Source organism: Mustela lutreola, chromosome X (assembly GCF_030435805.1).
Source record: "Mustela lutreola isolate mMusLut2 chromosome X, mMusLut2.pri, whole genome shotgun sequence".
NCBI classification, from domain to species: Eukaryota; Metazoa; Chordata; class Mammalia; order Carnivora; family Mustelidae; genus Mustela; species Mustela lutreola.
The window spans coordinates 86,025,096-86,047,860 of NC_081308.1; the positions used below are offsets into that span (position 1 = coordinate 86,025,096).

At 38.7% G+C, this 22,765-nt stretch overlaps 1 protein-coding gene across 1 annotated transcript in view; it reads left to right on the forward strand.

Annotated features, from left to right (window-relative positions):
• The first annotated feature begins 209 nt into the window (after window positions 1–209).
• The window catches only part of CENPI (centromere protein I), a 77,300-nt gene continuing 54,744 nt past the window's right edge, over window positions 210–22,765 (forward strand). Inside the window, exons 1-5 of the mRNA XM_059158128.1 lie at window positions 210–281; window positions 2,380–2,606; window positions 3,611–3,748; window positions 7,779–7,897; window positions 8,184–8,291. Of these exons, the coding sequence (XP_059014111.1) occupies window positions 2,393–2,606; window positions 3,611–3,748; window positions 7,779–7,897; window positions 8,184–8,291 (579 nt within the window). The 5' untranslated portion in view covers window positions 210–281; window positions 2,380–2,392. The remainder of the gene's footprint in view (window positions 282–2,379; window positions 2,607–3,610; window positions 3,749–7,778; window positions 7,898–8,183; window positions 8,292–22,765) is intronic.

Below are 22,765 nucleotides of genomic sequence, written 5' to 3' on the forward strand. Positions count from 1 at the left end.
AGCTAGCTCCAGCAGCAACCGTCCACAAACCGTGCGTCCCCCTACCCGGGGCGGGCGGGGCAAGAGATTCTCGGGATTGGATCTGCGTCATCGTCGGCGCGCGCGCGCCTCCTCGCGCCGTTGAGTTGTAACCCAACCAATCAGGCTTCAGCATAGCACGCCGCTCTGCCTAGGGCAGCCTGGGTCTCTGAAGAAGCGCATGCGCAGGGCGGGGCCCGGTCTTTTGAATCCGAGAGGCGGCGTTCGGATTCCTGAGGCTTTGCGACTGAGGAGTGTATTAGGTGAGGTACTTTTACTTTTAAAGACCGCGCGAAGTGGGGACTCTCAGAGCAGAGGGACTCTCCTGATTTCTGAGTAACTCTTCTGCAAGATGTGGCAGGGATTGGGCTTTTTCCCCAGCTCAGATAACTGTCCAGTGGGTCGATCGTCCTGGCCGAGTTTGCTCTCGCTCTCTGCAGTGGCGGTCTGTGAGGGGCTGGGTTTCTGGGAGGCGATGGGACAGTTCAGCTGGATGGGGTGAGAAGCTGCTCTACCGTTCCTTTTTCGGACCCCAGGAAACTACTTGGAACTCGGAACCTCCCATTGGGTTAGATACACATATCGCTCTCCAGCTCTGGCCTCATGTTCTAGGGAGGTGTGATTGAGGAACTGTCATTCCAACGATTTCCTTAGTTTTTCCCATTTGAACCCAAAACGTAAGTCTTTCTGGGTTCCTCTCTTTCCTTTTCCGTACATCCTGTTCTTTTATCACGGCCTTGCCCAGTATATCTCCAAAGCTTATCAGTCATTTTTTACGTTGTCCACCGCTATCTTAGGCCTAGTTCAGACTACAGTCATATTTTTTCTGGAATGGTGAAGGCTTTTAAATTTTAACTAATTTTTTTTTAAAGATTTTATTTATTTATATGACAGAGAGAGACAGCAAGAGACGGAATACAGGCAGCCGCTTAATCGACTGAGTCACCCAGACGCCCCCATACAAATTTTTTAAAAAGACTGCGGGGCGCCTGGGTGGCTCAGTGGGTTACCATCTGCCTTTGGCTCAGGTCATGATCCCAGGGTCCTGGGATTGAGCCCTGCATGGGGCTCCCTGCTCAGCTGGGAGCCTGCTTTTTCCTTTCCCACTCCCCCTGCTTGTATTCCCTCTCTTGCACTCTCTCACTCTGTCAAATAAGTAAGTAAAATCTTTTTTAAAAAATAAAAATTCATCTGTTTTCACTCCTTGACTCCCAACATTCTGTTCTCCACACTGCAGCTACAAAGTCTTAAATCAGATGGTGTTACTCCCCTCTCTCACACTCCTCCCACCCTACTCCCGTAAGTTTCAGGAGATCAGAGACCTTGACTGTTTTTTTTTTTTTAATCCCTAGTAACTAAAACAGTGCTTTGCTTTTGATGATGTTCAATAATTATTTACTGGATAAATGACTTAATTAATGGGGAATGATTCTGTTGTGAGAGTCCTTAGTTTGGTCACCAGTTTCATTTTTTTTTTTTTTTAAAGATTTTACTTATTTATTTGAGAGAGAGACAGTGAGAGAGAGCATGAGCGAGGAGAAGGTCAGAGGGAGAAGCAGACTCCCCGTGGAGCTGGGAGCCTGATGCGGGACTCGATCCCGGGACTCCGGGATCATGACCTGAGCCGAAAGCAGTTGTCCAACCAACTGAGCCACCCAGGCGTCCCACCAGTTTCATTTTTGAACTAAGCTGTTTTAACAGCACTCATGAAGTGGAGAGTGTAAAAGATTAAAAACAAAATCGGGGTGGGGGTGGAGAAAAATAGGAGTGAGTGGAAAAAGTAAGATTGAATGTATGAGATGGATTAGTTTTGGACTTGATTTTGTGGTAGAGCCATTTTAAGAGAACTTGCTATGTTGCTTGTGCTTGATTTTTTTCCACAAAAGGGGCGCCTGGGTGGCTCAGTGGTTTGGGCTGCTGCCTTCGGCTCGGGTCATGATCTCAGGGTCCTGGGATCGAGCCCCGCATCGGGTTCTCTGCTCCGCAGGAAGCCTGCTTCTCTCTCTCTCTCTCTCTCTCTCTCTGCCTGCCTCTCTGCCTACTTGTGATCTCTGTCTGTCAAATAAATAAATAAAATCTCTAAAAAAAAAAAAAAAAGAAGAAGTCCTGTTCAACTGGTGAATATTACCCTGGAGAGTTGTTTCTCCCTATTCCTGTTTAGGTCAAGGACTTCTGTGAAAGTTAGCCTTCTTGTTGCCTGGATGTTTGTTAGGGTTTTTGTGTTTGTGTGAGTCTGTATTGTTTGTATCCTAGGTATTGTGTACTAAATGTTGGGAATACAAAGCAGATATGCTTCCTGTCTTTGTGGAGTTAAAAGGGATGGTTTTGTTTAATGGTAACTTGACACTTGTTTCTGTATAGAGCGTGTGCAATAATGTCATCTCAAAAGAGAGTTAAGGACCCTCAGGCTCAAAAGAGGACTTCACAAGTTAGTGATAATTATCAGACTAATCTGGCGGGGGAAGAAAAAGACCTGGATGACTCAAAGCACAGCTTGAATGATGAACAAGACAGTCCAGAGGATTATGGACATGCTGATGATCAAGGAGAAGATGCTCTGCAAATAGCAGTGAGATACTTTGAGAAGGGTAAGACAGATAATTTTCCTTATGAAAGTTCTATTGCTGTAAAAATGTCCTAGACTTTTTCTTAAGGATTTTTAAAGGAAAGCATATTTTTGCTCAATTCATGCTTTTCTTTATTTAATAGGCATTTATTAAGTGCTTCCTAATATCAGCATTCTGGGTACTGGGGATACAACAACAGAGAAAATTCTTGGCAAGGTAGTTTCCAAGCTGTTGCACATTGGGATTATCTCGGAATCTTTTTTTTTTAAAGATTTTATTTATTTATTTGACAGACAGAGATCACAAATAGGCAGAGAGGCAGGCAGAGAGAGAGAGGGAGAGAGAGACGTGGGGGGAAGCAGGCTCCCCGCTGAGCAGAGAGCCCGATGCAGAGCTCCATTCCAGGACCCTGGGATCATTACCTGAGCGGAAGGCAGACGCTTAACCCACTGAGTTCCCAGGAACCCCCTATCTCGGAATCTTTAAAAAACACTGATGCCTGGCATCCACTGTAAGACATTCTGATTTTATTGGCATGGAATGCAGTCTGAGCATCAGGATTTTTAAAAGGCTCCCTGGGTGATTCCAATTTGCAGGGAAGTTTGGGAACTACAGTCCTAGTATTGAATCTGCTTATGGTCTAAGTTCAGTACTTTTAGTTAGTTTAGAGCAGACATGCCAGGACATGGTTCAGTTTTCCTTAATGAAGGTGCTGTTCCAATATTGCTGTTAAATATTCTAGAATTTTAAAGGCTTTGAAAGGTTTTGGGGAAGGCATTTTTAACATAGATCTATTTGTTTAGGAGCACCTGGATGACTCAGTTGGTTAAGTGTCTGGCTCTCGATCTTAGCACAGGTCTTAATCTCAGGGTTGTGAGTTCCAAGTCCCATGTTGGGTTCCATGGTGGGTGTAGAGCCTACTTAAAAAAAAAAGATTTCTTTTAAGTATCCTAAGTTGTAACTGTTGGAGTTGAGGACTGAAAAAATTTTAAAGGTCCCACTATTTAATATTGTTCTTTTTCCAGATTCCGCTAAAACCTCACAGAGTAAAGATAAAATCTTGGAAAAGCACTTGAAAACTGTGGAAAATGTGGCGTGGAAGAATGGATTAGCTCCAGAAGAAATTGATGTTCTATTAAATGTGGCACTCAGTGGCAAATTTGGTATGATAAAGGGATACATTTGTCATTAGTTTGCTATTAATTTTGCCTTCCAGACTTTGAAATAGATTATTGGAATTAGTTGCAGTACTTTGTTTGTATTATTTTCTTCATAAAACCAATCTGGTAAGGTCATAAAGTGGGCCTTTTTTGTGTTTAAGTTATCTTATGAACCAGAAGTTTCTGTGTACATATATTGAGAATGGTTAGTTATTACATGTCTTTACAAATAGAATGTATAGACTCTTGTCACCAAATACATGGGAGTCATTTTTAGTATTTCTCTTAAGAAGCATAGATAAGACCGCTTAAGAGATCACTTAGTCTCTTTCATTGCTTTCAGGATCACTTACTATGGCAAGTCCCTTTTGAAACTGTCTCCATTCTATTGTGTTTGACCTTAACAGTAAAGATGCTTTTTCTTTTGTGGAAATGCTTCCTTTCCTGTTCTAAGTGTCTTGGGGAGGACTTAATGGAGAGGGAGACGTTCTTAGAAAGAAAGAACACCTGGCCAGTATTCTTATTATTAATTTTTTGACTCAGAAGGTATTTTAGGCCTTGAACATCTATTCTCATTTTAAAGGCGAGGAAACAGAGACCCAGAGTTGTTAGAGACTTGTTTAATGTCAGCTAGAACTGAGGAGCTCAGATCTCCTAACTCCCCTTCTATGTTTATACCACATCATACTGCTACCGGGTTTTCTACTGGTTATTTTTTTTTTGAAATATTAAGACATCTATCAAAACTGGATGATTTATATACTCTTTCCTGGGTCTTGCATATGGGGTTCCTTTGTGTATACCCTAACATCATGTTTTGCAGGGGTGTGTTAAAGCAATAACACATTACTAGCCGAATTCAAAATATGACTCTCAGGTATTTTAGTTCTCTACTTTTACTAGATTAGTTCTCTGTGTTTTCCTACAAAGTGAAATTTGAATTGGCTCTTAAAAGTGGTTTCAGATTGTTTGGTTCTGTTATCTTCCCAGGAACCCATGTTTAACTGATGTGTCTATTGAGAATTTTCTCCCTTCTCTTAAAACATGTATGGGATATACAAGTGTTTTCTCTATTGGAATTTCTCTTTTTTGATATCTCAGAAATGAATGGTTAAAAGGTTTTCAGGATGTTTGCCAGGTCTTGTGGCAAATGCATGCCTCAGCCTTGGAAACTTATATATGACAATTTTAAACATAATCTCTGGCTTTTTATTCTTACTTTTCATTTTTCCCTTAAGCTGGAATTGGTGATGTCAGATAGGGCCCCCTTAATTGTTTATCTCCTTTTAGTTATTTCTGTGATATCGTCCATCACCACTGTATCTTTACCTGTAGATCTTTTGCTAAGTTTAAATTCATATTCAGAGGCAGGTGTGTTTGAAATGTCATATTAAGTACAAAAGGACTTCAGACACTTTAGAAGTTAAAAAGTCACTGGGAAGTAAGTATTTAGTCTGTATTGAATTCACCCCTTGAATTTGGTACATGTATGAATTGTTAGTGGTCAGACTGTTTTAAGCTTTAGAAGGGTTAGGGGATGGGAGTGGGGGAAAAAAGAAAATGAAAACAAGAAACCATGGTGGAATATAGAAATTTTTATTCTTATGATTCATTACCTGCCATTACTGCTTTCTTCCTTCTCTGCAGAATAATGGGGTAGAAATTGAGAATGTATGTAGCATGAACAAATTTCTCTAAATTTCTCTAATGTACAGCATGATGATTATAGTTAATAATACTGTATTGAATACTGGAAATTTGGCAAGAGAGTAGATTTCAGGTGCCCTCACCACACGAAAAATGGTAACAACGTGAGGAGATAATATGTAAATTAGTGTGGCTATAATAATCATTTCCACTATGTATATGTATATCATATCACGTACATCAGAAATATAAATTTTATTTTTTATTTTATTTTAAAAAATTTTAAAATTTAATAGCATTTATTGAGTCTATAATATATAGCATTGAGCTAGGAAATCTGGAACATCCTACTTATCCTTGACTGGATAATAACAGTAGCTACAGTTCCTTAGGAAATTACTATCTCATAGTCAGTCATAGGCTGAGTGATGGACATTTACCATTTCACAACCCTAGGAGGTAGATACTTTATCCCCATTTTACTTATAGAAAAGCCAAGGCTCAGATGGCTGAAGAACCTTGTTTAAGATCACACAGCTTGTCAAGATGTGTAGCTAGAATTCTTTTCTTCTTGATTTTAGGTAGTTTTTTTGTTTGTTTGTTTGTTTTACGTTTGGCAAAGTTTATTCATTTTTCTTTTTAAAGATTTTATTGTTGGAGAGAGAGAGTGCGAGCACGCACAAGTAGTGGGAGCAGCCGGCAGAGGGAGAAGCAGGCTCCCTGCTGATGCAGAATTTGATCCAAGGACCCTGGGATCCTGACCTGAGCCAAAGGCAAACGCTTAACCTACTGAGCCACCCAGGCTTGCCTACACACTTTTTATTTCAAAAATAAAAAAATAAAGAGAAGTCTTTACCCTCAGGGGGAAAAAAGATGTGTGTAAGATGTTTCTGAGAATGCTACTTGCAGGCAAAGTTAAGATCAGTGCTATTTCAGTGAGTGGATGTGATCATCATGCTATAATACATATAAAACAGTATTTACAGACACATATATTTCTAAGAATGCTACTTGCAGAAGTTGAGAACAGTATTATTATAGTGAATGGATGTGATCAGCACACTGTAATGCATGTTAAACAGTGGTTAAAGATGCATGGATCCAAGATGTTTTTGAGAATTATATTTGCATGAGAAGTTGAGAAAAATGTTTTTTCAGTGAGTGGTTGTGATCACCACATTATAATGTAAATGAAACAATGCTTACATACCAAAAATATTGATGAGATATACATTTAATTCTTGGAGACTTAATAAGCAGAAATTGATACAGGGTGTATAAAAAGTTATTTGCAACATCACTTCTATTACCAGATGGGAGAATTCCATGGAAGCCCAGAGAGTATGATGGAAAGATTGGACAGTATAAAATATTATTACTGCTAGCTAATTCCAAGAATAGCTATTCCATTCTGCTATCCTCCCCACTTTTTGGGAGGGATGGAGAATACAAATGTATTTCTTTAGTTTATTTATTCTTAAATGAACCAGCTCATGCAGGATGTCTGTCAGTAGTTTTAAATAAGTCAGAATCTATGGTGCCATTAAAAAATAATAACGAAATAAGAAATAATCTTGGGATTCCTGGGTGGCTCAGTTGGCTAAGCATCTGACTTGGTTTTGGCTTAGGTCATTATCTCAGGGTCTTGGGATTGAGCCCCCTGTCAGCCTCTGCCCTCAGTAGGGAGTCAATTTGAGGATTTCTCTCCCTCTCCCTCTGCCCTTCCCCTGCTCTGGCACACACGTGCTCTCTCTCTGAAATAAATAAATATATCTTTTTAAAAAACCTTGAAATTTTCTTAAGATTTTTTTGAAGTATAATTCACATATAGAATTCACTTTGTTTTTTAAAAAAAGATTTTATTTATTTGACAGAGAGAGAGATCACAAGTAGGCAGAGAGGCAGGCAGAGAGAGAGAGGGGGAAGCAGGCTCCCTTCTGAGCAGAGAGCCCTATGTGGGGCTCGATCCCAGGACCCTGAGACTATGACCTGAGCTGAAGGCAGAGGCTTAACCCACTGAGCCACCCAGGCACCCCTGAATTCACTCTTTTAAAGCATGCAATTCAGGATATTTTTTAGCTTATTCACAGAGTTGTACATCCATCACCACTCTCTAATTCCCAAACATATTCATCATGCCAAAAAGAAACCTTGTAGGCATCCTTCCTTTTTAAATAGAAATACAGAGCCTAAGAATTTGTTTTATTGTTATATTAGAACTTAAAGATACATTTTTTTTGAAACTATTTTGTAAAGATGATAAGAGATACCTAATACTACTTTTTTATTGCCTTTAGTATAAAGTGAGATTTTAGGACTAAGTGAGTAATAGTAAAGGAACAATCAAGTTTCTAAAATGTAGTTTAATTTGGAGTTTGCTTTTTAGGGAGTGCTGTAAACACTCGGATATTGAAGTGTATGATTCCAACAACTCTAATACCAGAAGATTCTGTGGTTAAGGCGGTCTCCTGGCTTTGTGTGGGCAAGTGTTCTGGTAGCACCAAGGTAATCTTTTTAAATAGTTTGATGATAAGCCCTTCAGAACCACTTAAGGGCTGGCAAGGAAAAGCCACTTATGGAGTAATGGCAGTGGCCTTTTGTGCAAAGGCTGTAGTTTTGGAACAATATAGCTTGATGCAGGGACTTTGCTCAAGCATAAATTTTTACTGAGAAATAAAATCTATTATCCTACTTTGTGCTAGAATCTTCTAAAACAGCCCTGAGTGGGGAATTAAGCTCTCTCCTGTGCCAGTTTTATTTCTCTAAAGATAAGCATTTTGTCTCTCAATAGGTACTTTTTTATCGTTGGCTGGTTGCAATGTTTGACTTCATTGATCACAAGGATCAAATTAACTTGCTCTATGGCTTCTTTTTTGCTTCATTGCAAGATGATGCACTGGTAAGTAAAAACTGGACAACACCATATTATCAGTCAAATGGCATGTTCTTGTATGTTGACATACCATGTATACTTCAAAGAGCCACACAATGCATTTTCCCTTATTTTAAAATACATCAAACATATAGAAAAGGAGAAAGCATAACATAACAAACACTCTTACACCTCTCATATTAACAAATGTAATGTTTTTATCATATTTATTTATATCTTCTTTTAAGGAAATAAAAATGTTATGGATAGAATTGACTCCACATTGGAGTCTGCTAATTTAGAGCAATGATTGCCATCTTTTCTCTAAAACCACTTCAACAGGTCCTATGGGTCACTTATTCTACATTTTCTTGATTAACACTGCAAAAACCTCATCAGAATTAATGAGAAAGAGAGGATTGCTTTTGATGAGATGCCAATGGGCTGATTTTTATTAAATAGCATAATTATTCCCATTGAAAACATTAATAACTCTAAGAAATTAGTCTAGTGTCCACCTGGAGGACTTTCAAGAACCATCAGTAGTTCATAGACCATGTGAATCATTCATCTAACCAAATTCCTCTTGCCTTTGGAAAGGGAATTCATTCATTGATTTCATTTTTAAAAACTGGTGTTTTCACTCTGCTTGTTACAATGTACTAGGTGCTGTAGAAGACTCAAAGTGCTGGGGCACCTGGTAGCACAGTTGGTTAAGTGTCTGACTCTTGATCTCAGCTCAGGTCTTGATCTCAGGGTTGTGAGTTCATGCCCCATGTTGGGCTCCACACTGGGTGTGGAGCCTACTTTAAAAAAAAAAAAAAGAAGTTTAGCAGAGTGTCTGTGTTCTAGGGTTTTTAATCCAGTTGGTAGATTAAGGAAAGCATGTAAAGTTAAATAAACAACTCAGAAGTTAAATTATCAAAGACAGTATATGATAATGTGAGGAGAGTAATTGTGGTGATATTTCCAGGAAGGAAGCACTGTAAACTAATGATTAGAAAAAGTATCATAAAGTATTTGGGCATTGAGCTAGGCCTTGAGATGGAATAGGATTTAAGATTTGATAAAAGGAAATAGTATTTTATGTAATGGGAACATTTCAAGCAAAGTTGTGAGCTGTGTAAATTTTGTTTCCAGAGACCTTAAATAGATCAGACTGACTTATAGTTGTGTCTGGGAGTGGTGGAAGGTAAGGCTGAAAAGGTTAGATGAGGAAAGATTGTAGAGGTCTTTGAAGGTGATGCTAGCTGATTTGAACTTTATCCTCTATCCAGCGGGGGAAATCACATAATTTTTGGGCAGAACATGTTGAAAGCGGAATTGTAAGGAAGTTGTGTTTAGTAATGCCAAACAATATGAATAAGGAGAGAGGCTAGTGTTGGGAAAAATAGGAGACTAACATGATGGTCCAGGTATAACTTGATGAAGTCCTAGACTAGCAGTTCTCAAATTTGATCTGTGCACCTCTTGCAGCTCTCTGATACAGGAGTTCTGAGAGGTTAAAATTATTTTCATAGCAATATCGAGATATTATCTGGTATTTTCATTGAGTTGACATTTGCACTGATAGCGCTAAAGTAGTGGTGAATAAAACTGCTGGTGCCTTAGCAAGAATCAGGGCAGTGGGGCCAAACTGTATTAATGGTCATTTTATTCTTCGCTATAGTTTAAAAAAAAAAAAAAGCTAGTTTCTCTCAGTGTCCCAAATGAAGCAGTAAAAATTCATTAATTTTATTAAATTTCAGCCTTTGAGACATGTCTTTAATATTCTGTGTGATGAAGTGGGGAGTACAAATAAATCCCTTCTTTATACTAAACTGCAGTTGTCCTTAGGAAAAGCACTTGTGTTATTGAGTTGTGAGCTAAACTAGCTGCCTTCTTCATGGGAGACCATTTTTACTTGCAAGAATGACTGACATAAACTATGATTATCCACACATGGGTATTTGGCAGACGTTTTTTTCAAAAATGAAAAGCCAGCCCGTCATTTCAAAGAAAACAGCTCACAGTATTTGTTGCCAGTGATAAGATTTGAGCTTTCAAGTGAAAATTATGAGGTTGGAAAATTTGTATCTACCACTGTGAACTTGACAACTTCCCAATACTTAAACTTTTCAAATGAAATTGGTAACAGTATTAATGAATGTGATTTTTAGATATTGTATAATGAAATGTGTCAATATTTGGAAGGTTGGTGTAACTCAATGAACCAATATTTTCCAGATGACCAAGTATGATGTTGTAAAATTATGAATGGGTAAAAGATCAATTCACAATGAAAGATATATCAATGAATTTTATGTAGGTATGTGTGTATTTATTTAACATTTTTTTTCAGTAGACTTTAATTTTCTATAGCAATGAACTGTAATGGAATAGTACAAAGAGAGTCCATTGGTAAGGTTTCAGATTCTACATTGTGGCTAACCCTTAAAAGACTACCATTTATCAAGACTAATATACAGTTTTCTGAAAAAGCTACTAAAATACTGCTTTCTTTTCCAACTACACATATCTTTGTGAGGCTGGATTGTCTTCATGTACTTCAATTAAAACAACATAGGAGGTTTAGTGCTAAAGCAGAGAATCCAGCTGTATTCTTTTAAGTCAGAAACATTAAATAGATTTTAGAAATGTAAAACTATGTTATTCTAGTCATTTTTTTTTGGAAAATATAGTTTTTCATCAAATATGTCATGTTAACATGTATTGGGTTTATTATTTTTTAATGGATTAATAAACATTTTTAAGTTTCTCAGGGTAAATTGGGGGAGAAGTTATAAAGGAAGAATTGACGGGATCTGATCCCTAAACTGGATTAAGGGAAGGGTCAAGAGAAAAAGATCTGAGGTTTTTAAGTCAGTATGGCCCAGAATGATGGTATCTTTGACCATAAAAGGAAGTTTGTGAGAAGAAGGTAGTTTTGGAAGGCATATAATATATTTGGATTTAGATGTACAAATGTCAGAGGGTATCCTGTAGAAGTTCACTTAATGAATATTTATTAACTGTGTACTATGCCTGACAGTGGATTTAGTATTGGGAATGGAAATATGAGTAAGCCATAATAAATAATTTATGTGAGGCCTATATGCCAGGTACTAGGTGCTTTATATACACAGTTATTTTATCAACTCTAAGGTGCCATCAGTTATAAGATGCATCTTTATCTTTTGAACCACTACAAAACAGTACTGTCATTGAAACTCTCAAATGACATCAATTATAAGATTATTATTTTCAGAGATGTTAAAATGTAAAAAAAAAAAAAAAGTGTTAGACTTTGTAAAGTTTTTTTTTTTTTTTTCTGGTCCTGGCATTCTGAAAGTTCTTTGTGTTCTGATACCAGTATTCTTTAAAAATTATTTATTGGGGAGAATTCTCCTGGCTGCCTCAGTCCGTAGAACTCAGTAGCAACTCTTGATCTTGGGGTCGTGGGTTCAAGCCCCATGTTGGGTGTAGAGCTTGCTTTTATTTTTATTTTTATTTTTTTTAAAGATTTTATTTATTTATCAGAGAGAGAGTGGGAGAGAGCGAGCACAGGCAGACAGAATGGCAGGCAGAGGCAGAGGGAGAAGCAGGCTCCCCGCCGAGCAAGGAGCCCGATGTGGGACTCGATCCCAGGACGCTGGGATCATGACCTGAGCCGAAGGCAGCTGCTCAACCAACTGAGCCACCCAGGCGTCCCTAGAGCTTGCTTAAAAAAAAAAAATTTATTGAGCACCTACTAGTTTCTGTACTTATGCTCTCCAGAATGGTAGCCATTAATTTCATGTTACTAGTGAACAATGGAAATATGGCTGGGCCAAACTGACATGTGCTGTAAGTACAAAATACACACTTGATAAAATGTGGTTTTAACCCATTTAAACCTCTTGGCAACCTTGTGAAGTATACACTTCTATCCCTATTTTATTTTATTTTTTTAAAGATTTTATTTATTTGTTTTTTTAAGGTTTTATTTATTTATTTGACAGAGAGAGAGAGAGGGAGAGATCACAAGTAGGCAGAGGCAGGCAGAGAGAGTGGGGGAAGCAGGCTCCCCACTGAGAAGAGAGCCCGATGTGGGACTTGATCCCAGGACCCTGAGATCGTGACCTGAGCCGAAGGCAGCGGCTTAACCCACTGAGCCACCCAGGCATCGCAAAGATTTTATTTGTCAGAGAGAGAGAGAGCGCACAAGCAGGGGAAGGAGCAGGCAGAGGGAGAAGCAGGCTCCCTGCCGAACAAGGAGCCCAATGTGGGACTCAATTCCAAGACCCTGGGATCATGACCTGAGCCGAAGGCAGACGCCTAACTGACTGAGCCACCCAGGCATCCCTAACCTAGAAGATCTTTTAAATATAGCAGGGGAGAAGATGAGTACAGTGTGATAAATCCTATGATAGAATACCCAGGGTTCTGTGAGAGTATAGAGAAGTAGCAAAATAAGACTAGCAATCAGAGTTAAAACTATAGGAATTTAGGAGTGCCTGGGTGGTGCAGTGGGTTAAGCCTCTGCCTTTGGCTCAGGTCATGGTCTCAGGGTCCTGGGATCGAGCTCCGCATCCAGCTCTCTGCTCGGCAGGGAGCCTGCTTTCCCCCCTCTCTCTGCCTGCCTTTCTGCCTAATTGTAATTTCTCTCTCTGTCAAATAAATAAATAAAATCTTTAAAAAATTTTTCTTAAAAATTATAGGATGATAAAATATATATATATTTTAAAGATTTTATTTATTTATTTCACAGATACAGATAACAAGTAGGCAGACAGGCAGGTAGAGAGAGAGAGAGAGAGAGGAGGAAGCAGGCTCCCTGCTGAGCAGAGAGCCCGATGTGGGGCTTGATCCCAGGACCCTGGAATCATGACCTGAGCCAAAGGCAGAGGCTTTAGCCCACTGAGCCACCCAGGCACCCCAGGATGATAAAATATATTTTGAGGAGACAGTATAAATTTTGAAATAGCTCCTGATGGAGATGGGAATAGGAGATGATTAAAGACAAGTTTTGAAGGCCCAGATGCGATTAGAGAACATGGATATGTGATGTTACTAACATGCAAGGACAGGCAGTCCCTCTAGGGTTGGACAAGGATGCATGAGAGTGATTGGGTTGAAGGACCAGGGAGCTGAGACTGAAAAGGGAAGAAGGTGAAGACAGAAGATTGCAGACTGGGAACATACACATACAGCTGAGGTTTGGGATGCCTTGGTGATTGTCACAGTATGTAGTGGGATTAAAAGATGGACTAGTATGAAATTACAGCTTTGAAATTTAAGATTTCAGGAGGGGATTGTTCAATGTAATGACAAGATTCAGAGTGACCATGGGGTGAGAATTGAAGTAGAGTGAGGAAATGAAGATTACTGGAACTGAAAATTTCTGTTTTCTTATGGATTTGTTGTTGTTGCTACCCATCTACCAATTACTGAATGAAAATGTTGAAAATCTCCCAGTGTGAAGTATTTGTCAATTTTTCTTCAAAGTTTTGTCAATTTTTGCTATATATTTTGAATCTGTTATTAGGTGTGTACACAATTAGAGTTTTCTTACACTTCTGATGAATCATACCTGTGATCGTGGAGCAACTCTGTTGTTAGAAATGCTTTTTGTTTTAGTCTGTTTTGTGCAGGATTGACATTACTATTCTGGCTTTATTTTGGCTGGTAGCTACTTGGTATATTTCCATCGTTTAGGGTTTTATTTAATCTTCTTTTGTCCTCATGTCTTTTTAAGATAGTTTATTTATTTATTTAACAGAGAGAGAGACCACAAGAAGGCAGAGAGGCAGACAGAGAATAAAGGGGAAGCAGACTCCCTGCTGAGCAGAGAGCCCAATGTGGGGCTCGATCCCAGGGCCCTAAGATCATGACCTGAGCCACCCAGGCATCCCATAGATGCCTCTTTAAATAGCGTATAACTAGATTTTATTTTTAAATCCTGTTTGAGGATTTTTCCTTAACCTGGAGAATTACTTTATTTACCTATGTAGTGATTATTGAAATAATAAAAACAAATTCAAATATCTTTTTTTTTAAATTTTTTTAATTTTTTTTAAAGATTTTATTTATTTATTTGACAGAGAGAGATCACAAGTAGGCAGAGAGGCAGGCAGAGAGAGAGGAGGAAGCAGGCTCCCTGCTGAGCAGAGAGCCCGATGCGGGACTCGATCCCAGGACCCTGAGATCATGACCTGAGCCGAAGGCAGCAGCTTAACCCACTGAACCACCCAGGCGCCCCTCAAATATCTTTTTTAAAGTTTTTTTTTCAAATCTCTTATTTTGAGCTTTCTAAATGATCTGCTTTTTTTCTGCCTTTTCTCTTCTTTCTCTCTTATTTTTGGATTGATGCCCCCTATTCTAGTTTGGAACTAAGTTATACATTCTGTTAATGTTCTTTTAGGTGTTACTGTGCGTATTTTAACATGCTAAATATTTAATGTAAAAATATACAAAAATGTCACTCTTCTTACTATTTTTATTTTAGCAGATATAGTTATTTTTCATAGAATATGTCATTTATGCTAGCATGTCATGGGTATATTATTTTTTAATGAATTATTAAACATGAATTTCTCTCAGTTTTAATTTCTTTTTTTAAAAATTTTTAAATTTTTTTATAAACATATAATGTATTATTAGCGCCAAGGGTACAGGTCTGTGAATCGCCAGGTTTACACACTTCACAGCACTCACCATAGCTCATACCCTCCCCAGTGTCCATAACCGCACCACCCTCTCCCGACCCCTTTCCCCCAGCAACCTTCAGTTTGTTTTGTGAGATTAAGGGTTTCTTATGGTTTGTCTCCCTCCCGATCCCATCTTGTTTCATTTATTCTTTTCCTACCCCTCAAACCTGCCACGTTGCATCTCCACTTCCTCATATCAGGGAGATCATATGATAATTGTCTTTCTCCGATTGACTTATTTCGTTAAGCCTAATACCCTCTAGTTCCATCCACGTTGTCGCAAATGGCAAAATTTCATTTCTCTTCATGGCTGCATAGTATTCCATTGTATATATATTCCATATCTTCTTTATCCATTCATCTGTTGATGGACATCTAGGTTCTTTCCATAGTTTGGCTATTGTGGACATTGCTGCTATAAACATTCAAGTGCACGTGCCCCTTCAGATGACTATGTTTGTATCTTTAGGGTAAATACCCAGTAGTGCAATTGCTGGGTCATAGGGTAGCTCTATTTTCAACTTTTTGAGGAACCTTCATGCTGTTTTCCAGAGTGGTTGCACCAGCTTGCATTCCCACCAATAGTGTAGGAGGTTCCCCTTTCTCCACATCCTCACCCGCATCTGTCATTTCCTGACTTGTTAATTTTAGCCATTCTGACTGGTGTGAGGTGGTATCTCATTGTGGTTTTGATTTGTATTTCCCTGATGCCGAGCGATGTGGAGCATTTTTTCACGTGTCTGGTGGTCATCTGGATGTCTTCTTTGCAGAAATGTCTGTTCATGTCCTCTGCCCATTTCTTGATTAGATTATTTGTTCTTTGGGTGTTGAGTTTGCTAAGCTCTTTATAGATTTTGGATACTAGCCCTTTATCTGATATGTCGTTTGTAAATAACTTCTCCCATTCTGTCAGTTGTCTTTTTTTTTTCTTGACTGTTTCCTTTGCTGTGCAGAAGCTTTTGATCTTGATGAAGTCCCAATAGTTCATTTTTGCCCATGCTTCCCTTGCCTTTGGCGATGTTCCTAGGAAGAAGTTGTTGGGGCTGAGGTCGAAGAGGTTGCTGCCTGTGTTCTCCTCAAGGATTTTGATGGATTCCTTTCGCACATTGAGGTTCTTCATCCATTTTGAGTCTGTTTTCGTGTGTGGTGTAAGGAAATGGTCCAATTTCATTTTTCTGTGTGTGGCTGTCCAATTTTCCCAGCATCATTTGTTGAAGAGGCTGTCTTTTTTCCATTGGACATTCTTTCCTGCTTTGTCAAAGATTAGTTGACCATAGAGTTGAGGGTCTATTTCTGGGCTCTCTATTCTGTTCAATTGATCTATGTGTCTGTTTTTGTGCCAGTACCATACTGTCTTGATGATGTAATAGAGTTTGAAGTCTGGAATTGTATTGCCACCAACTTTGGCTTTTGTTTTCAATATTCCTTTGGCTATTCGAGGTCTTTTCTGGTTCCATATAAATTTTAGGATTATTTGTTCCATTTCTTTGAAAAAAAATGAATGGTATTTTGATAGGAATTGCATTAAATGTGTAGATTGCTTTAGGTAGCATAGACATTTTCACAATATTTGTTCTTCCAATCCAGGGGTATGGAACATTTTTCCATTTCTTTGTGTCTTCCTCAATTTCTTTCATGAGTACTTTATATTTTTCTGAGTATAAATTCTTTGCCTCTTTGGTTAGGTTTATTCCTAGGTATCTTATGGTTTTGGGTGCAATTGTAAATGGGATTGGCTCCTTAATATCTCTTTCTTCTGTCTTGTTGTTGGTATAGAGAAATGCAACTGATTTCCATGCATTGATTTTATATCCTGACACTTTACTGAATTCCTGTACATGTTCTAGCAGTTTTGCAGTGGAGTCTTTTGGGTTTTCCACATATAGTATCATATCATCTGCCAAGAGTGATAGTTTGACTTCTTCTTTGCTGATTTGGATGCCTTAATTTCTTTTTGTTGTCTGATTGCTGAGGCTAGGACTTCTAGTACTATGTTGAATAGCAGTGGTGATAATGGACATCCCTGCTGTGTTCCCGACCTTAGTGGAAAAGCTTTCAGTTTTCCTCCATTGAGAATGGTATTTGCGGTGGGTTTTTCATAGATGGCTTTGATAATATTGAGGTATGTGCCCTCTATCCCTACACTTTGAAGAGTTTTGATCAGGAAGGGATGCTGTACTTTGTCAAATGCTTTTTCAGCATCTATTGAGAGTATCATATGGTTCTTGTTCTTTCTTTTATTAATGTATTGTATCACATCGATTGATTTGTGGATGTTGAACCAACCTTGTGCCCTGGAATAAATCCCACTTGGTCGTGGTGAATAATCCTTTTAATGTACTGTTGGATCCTATTGGCTAGTATTTTGGTGAGAATTTTCGCATCTGTGTTCATCAAGGATATTGGTCTGTAATTTTCTTTTTTGATGGGATTCTTGTCTTGTTTTGGGATCATGGTAATGCTGGCCTCATAAAATGAGTTTGGAAGTTTTCCTTCCATTTTTATTTTTTGGAACAGTTTCAGGAGAATAGGAATTAATTCTCCTTTAAATATTTGGTAGAATTCCCCTAGGAAGCTGTCTGGCCCTGGGCTTTTGTTTGGAGATTTTTGATGACTGTTTCAATCTCCTTACTGGTTATGGGTCTGTTCAGGTTTTTCATTTCTTCCTGGTTCAGTTGTGGTAGTTTATATGTCTCTAGGAATGCATCCATTTCTTCCAGATTGTCAAATTTGTTGGTGTGGATTTGGTCCTAGTATGTTCTTATAATTGTTTGTATTTCTTTGGTGTTGGTTGTGATCTCTCCCCTTTCATTCATGATTTTATTTATTTGGGTCTTTTCTCTTTTCTTTTTGATAAGTCTGGCCAGGGGGTTATCAATCTTATTAATCCACTCCAAAACTGCTAGCACATGTACAGGTATTTCAAAGAACCAGCTCCTACTTTCGTTGATTTGTTCTATTGTTTTTTTTTGGTTTCTATTTCATTGATTTCTGCTCTGATCTTTATTATTTCTCTTCTCCTGCTGGGTTTAGACTTTCTTTGTTGTTCTTTCTCTCACAGGGTATCAGAATGGATAAAAAAACAAAACCCTACAAGAAACTCATTTTAGCTACTTTAGGTGTATGGTTAGGTTGTGTATTTGAGACCTTTCTTGTTTCTTGAGAAAGGCTTGTATTGCTATATATTTTCCTCTCAGGACTGCCTTTGCTGTGTCCCACAGATTTTGAACTGTTGTGTTTTCATTATCATTTGTTTCCATGAATTTTTTCAATTCTTCTTTAATTTCTTGGTTGACCCATTCATTCTTTAGAAGGATGGTCTTTAGTCTCCATGTATTTGGGTTCATTCCAAATTTCCTCTTGTGATTGAGTTCTAGCTTCAGAGCATTGTGGTCTGAAAATATGCAGGAAAGTATCCCAATCTTTTGATACCTGTTGAGACCTGATTTATGACCCAGGATGTGATCTATTCTAGAGAATGTTTCATATGCACTAGAGAAGAATGTGTATTCTGTTTTGGGATGGAAGTTCTGAATATATCTGTGATGTCCATCTGGTCCAGTGTGTTATTTAAGGCCTTTATTTCCTTGTTGATCTTTTGCTTGGATGATCTGTCCATCTCAGTGAGGGGAGTGTTAAAGTCCCCTACTATTATTGTGTTATTGTCGATGTGTTTCTTTGATTTTGTTATTAATTGGTTTATATAGTTGGCTGCTCCCACGTTAGGGCCATAGATATTTAAAATTGTTAGATCTTCTTGTTGGACAGACCCTTTGAGTATGATATGATGTTCTTCTTCATCTCTTATTATAGTCTTTGACTCAAAATCTAATTGATCTAAGGATTGCCACTCCAGCTTTCTTCTGATGTCCATTAGCATGGTAAATTGTTTTACACCCCCTCACTTTAAATCTGGAGGTGTCTTCCGGTCTAAAATGAGTTTCTTGTAGGGTTTTGTTTTTTTATCCATCCTGATACCCCGTGTCTTTTGATTGGGGGCATTTAGCCCATTTACATTCAGGGTAACTATTGAGAGATATGAATTTAGTGCCATTGTTGTGCCTGTAAGGTGACTGTTACTGTATATTGTCTCTGTTCCTTTCTGATCTACTACTTTTAGGCTCTCTCTCTGCTTAGAGGACCCCTTTCAATATTTCCTGTAGAGCTGGTTTGGTGTTTGCAAATTCTTTCAGTTTTTGTTTGTCCTGGAAGCTTTTTGTCTCTCCTTCTACTTTCAATGATAGCCTAGCTGGATATAGTATTCTTGGCTTCATGTTTTTCTCATTTACTGCTCTGAATATATCATGCCAGTTCTTTCTGGCCTGCCAGGTCTCTGGATAAGTCCGCTGCCAACCTAATATTTTTACCATTGTATGTTACAGACTTATTTTCCCGGGTTGCTTTCAGGATTTTCTCCTTGTCACTAAGACTTGTAAATTTTACTATTAGGTGACAGGGTGTGGACCTATTCTTATTGATTTTGAGGGGGGTTCTCTGCACCTCCTGGATTTTGATGCTCTCTCCCTTTGCCATATTAGGGATATTCTCTACATAGTTATCTCCAATATACCTTCTGCTCCCCTCTCTCTTTCTTCTTCTGGAATCCCAATTATTGTAACGTCGTTTCATCTTATGGTGTCACTTATCTCTCGAATTCTCCCCTCGTGGTCCAGTAGTTGTTTGTTTCTCTTTTGCTTAGCTTCTTTATTCTCTGTCATTTGGTCTTTTTTTATCACTAATTCTTTCTTCTGCCTCATTCATCCTAGCAGTAAGAGCCTCCATTTTTGATTGCACCTCATTAATAGCTTTTTAAATTTCAACTTGTTTAGATTTTAGTTCTTTTAATTCTCCAGAAAGGGCCTTTATCTCTCAGGAGGGGGTTTCTCTAATATATTCTATGCCTTTTTTAAGCCCGGCTAGAACCTTGAGAATTGTCATTCTGAACTCTAGATCTGACATATTACCCATGTCCGTATTGATTAGGTCCCTGGCCTTCGGTACTGCCTCTTGTTCTTTTTTTTGTGGTGAGGTTTTTTTGCCTTGTCATTTTGTTCAGATAAGAATATATGAAGGAGCAAATAAAATACTAAAAGGATGGCAAAGACCCAGGATAATGTGCTTTAACCATATCAGAAGAGACCCTAAACCATGGGGGGAAAAGGGGATAAGAAGAAGTTCAGAAAAAAAAAAATTAAAGAAGGAAAACAAATAAAGAAAAAATATAAAAAAGAAAAATATATATATATTAGACTGGTGACTAGAACAGGGTTACCCACTTAATTTTGGGAGTATTTTGGTCTCTTAGAAGAAACTACCTCCCAAAAAATTAAAGAATGAAAAACATATATAAGGGTAAACACAATGAAGTGATGGAATATGCCTATAAAGATGAAAAATTTTTTAAAAAAAATTTCTAAAAAAGGAGTTGATAAAGTGAGTTGGTTGGGAGTATAAAGAAAAAGAAAGTGGAGAAAATTTGCTCGGGCTAGAGACTAGAACAAGCCCAGAACTAGATTTAGGGTATATTCTATTAGAAGAAGTTGTACCCCAAATTTTTTAGAAGGAAAAACCTTAGGTGTATACAAAAAATAAAGTTAGGTACAATGAAGGATAAAATATGACTATAATAATGAAGGTTCAAAAATGATTATTAGTTTTTTAATGAAAGGTATTGTTAAGGTAAACTGGTTAAAGAATGTTAAAAGAGGAAAGGGTAAAAGTAAAGAAAAATTTAGCAGAAGAAAAAAATAAAATTAAAAAAATAAATTAACTGCAAGACTAAAGAATCATGGGGAGAAAGCCATGAATTCCATGCTTTGCTTTCTCCTCCTCTGGAATTCTGCTGTTCACCTTGGTGTGAACTTGGTCTTGGCTGGATTTCTTGTTTATCTTCTGGGGGATGGGCCCATTGTAATGATTCTCAAGTGTCTTTGCCTGGGAAGAATTGCACCGCCCTTACCAGGGGCCAGGCTAAGTAATCCCCGGGTTCGCTTTCTGGAGCTTTTGTTCCCTGAACGCTTTCGTAGAGTTCCGGAGGTCGGGAATGAAAATGGTGGCCTCCCAATGTTTGGCCTGGAGGAACCGAGAGCTTGGGGTCCCACTCCTCAGTGCACCCTCAGAGAAAAGCGCTCAATCACTCCTATTTCCCTGTCCTCTGGCTGCACTCCAAGCTCACCCAGGCTGTGACCAAGCATCTCTGTCTCTGACACACAGTTCCGCCTGCAGTCTCCAAATCACGCAGGTCCCTGAGCTCTTCCGGGGGGTGTCTCCCTGGATCTTGTGGGGTCCCCACTCACAGAGCAGTGGCCTGTGCCATGGATTACGGTTCAAGGTAACCCCAAGTTGAGAGCTCACTCCTCGGCTCTGTCTCTGTAGCCGGCTTCCCCGTTGTAATACCTGCATGCTCTGCAACACTCAGACACCCCCGATCCTTCTGTGACTCCATGGGACCTGGGGCCACGCTGACCCTGCATGGGCTTCACCCCGGTTTAGCCTCTGGAGCGATGTCTTTCAGTGGAGCAGACTTTTGAAAGTCTTGATTTTGTGCTCCGATGTTCCACCACTTCCTGGGAGCCAGCACCCCACCCTGCGGTATATCTTCCCCTAGCTTTGGATTCACTTCTCCGCCAGTCCTACCTTTCAGAAAGTGGTCGATTTACTGTTTCTAGAATTGTTGCTCCTCTTCTCTTCGATCTCCTGTTGGATTTGTAGGTGTTTGCAATGGTTTGATAAGCTATCTAGCTGATCTCCTGCGACCTGATGTAGTCTCAGCCTGCTACTTCTCTGCCATCTTGACTCCTCCCCCCTCAGTTTTAATTTATAATATGGTTTTTCTTTTTTTTAAAAAAGATTTTATTTATTTATTTGACACACACACAGAGAGAGAGAGAGAGAGAGAGAGATCATAAGTAGGCAGAGAGGCAGGCAGAGAGAGAGAGGGAGGGGGACGCAGGCTCCCTCCTGAGCAGAGCGCCTGATGTGGGACTTGATCCCAGGACCCCGAGATCATGACCCAAGCCAAAGGCAAAAGCTTAACCGACTGAGCCACCCATGTGCCCTAATATGGTTTTTCTAGGGTGTAAGGGTAGCCAGTATCTTTACCTTCATCTTAAATGAGGCAAGGACCTTAGAATGCTTTAGCTTTGATCACAGCCCTCCGAGATTGCATGCTATTATCTTGTTTTAGTTCTAGCTGGTTCTTCTCCATCCTTCTCCACATACAGGTGAAGTAGGCATTGTTATTATCTTCACAGTTTGTTTCTGTTTTGATTTGCCTACATATTTACCAATATCTTTGCTTACTATTTATTTTTGTATCTTAGACCTTCAGTCTGAGATCATTTTTCTGTATAGAAATATATACTTTAGAATATTCTTTCAGTGAGAATTTTTTGCTAGTAAATTATCTTTGTCTGAAAATGTCTTTACAATGCCCTTGTTTTGAAAGTTGGTTTTGCTGTGTGTAGAACTCTAGGGTAACAGTTAAATTCTTTTTGGACATTGACAATATTATTCCACTGGCTCCTTTCCACAGTTGTTGATTCAGTCTAATTGTAATCTGTCATTTTTTCTTTTCTCTCTGGATACTTTTTAAGAACAGCTTTATTGAAATGTAATTCATGTATAATACAATCTACTCTCTTAAGGTATACAATTCAGCTGGATTTCAGTATGTTCACAGATACGTGTAACTATGAGAATAGTCAATTTTAGGACATTTTCATCACTTCAAAAACCCCAAACCCTTTATCATTCCCCTATCTTCCTATTCAGCAGTTCCTAAATAACACCTAATGTTTTTTCTGTCTTTAATGATTTGCCTATTTTTAATCT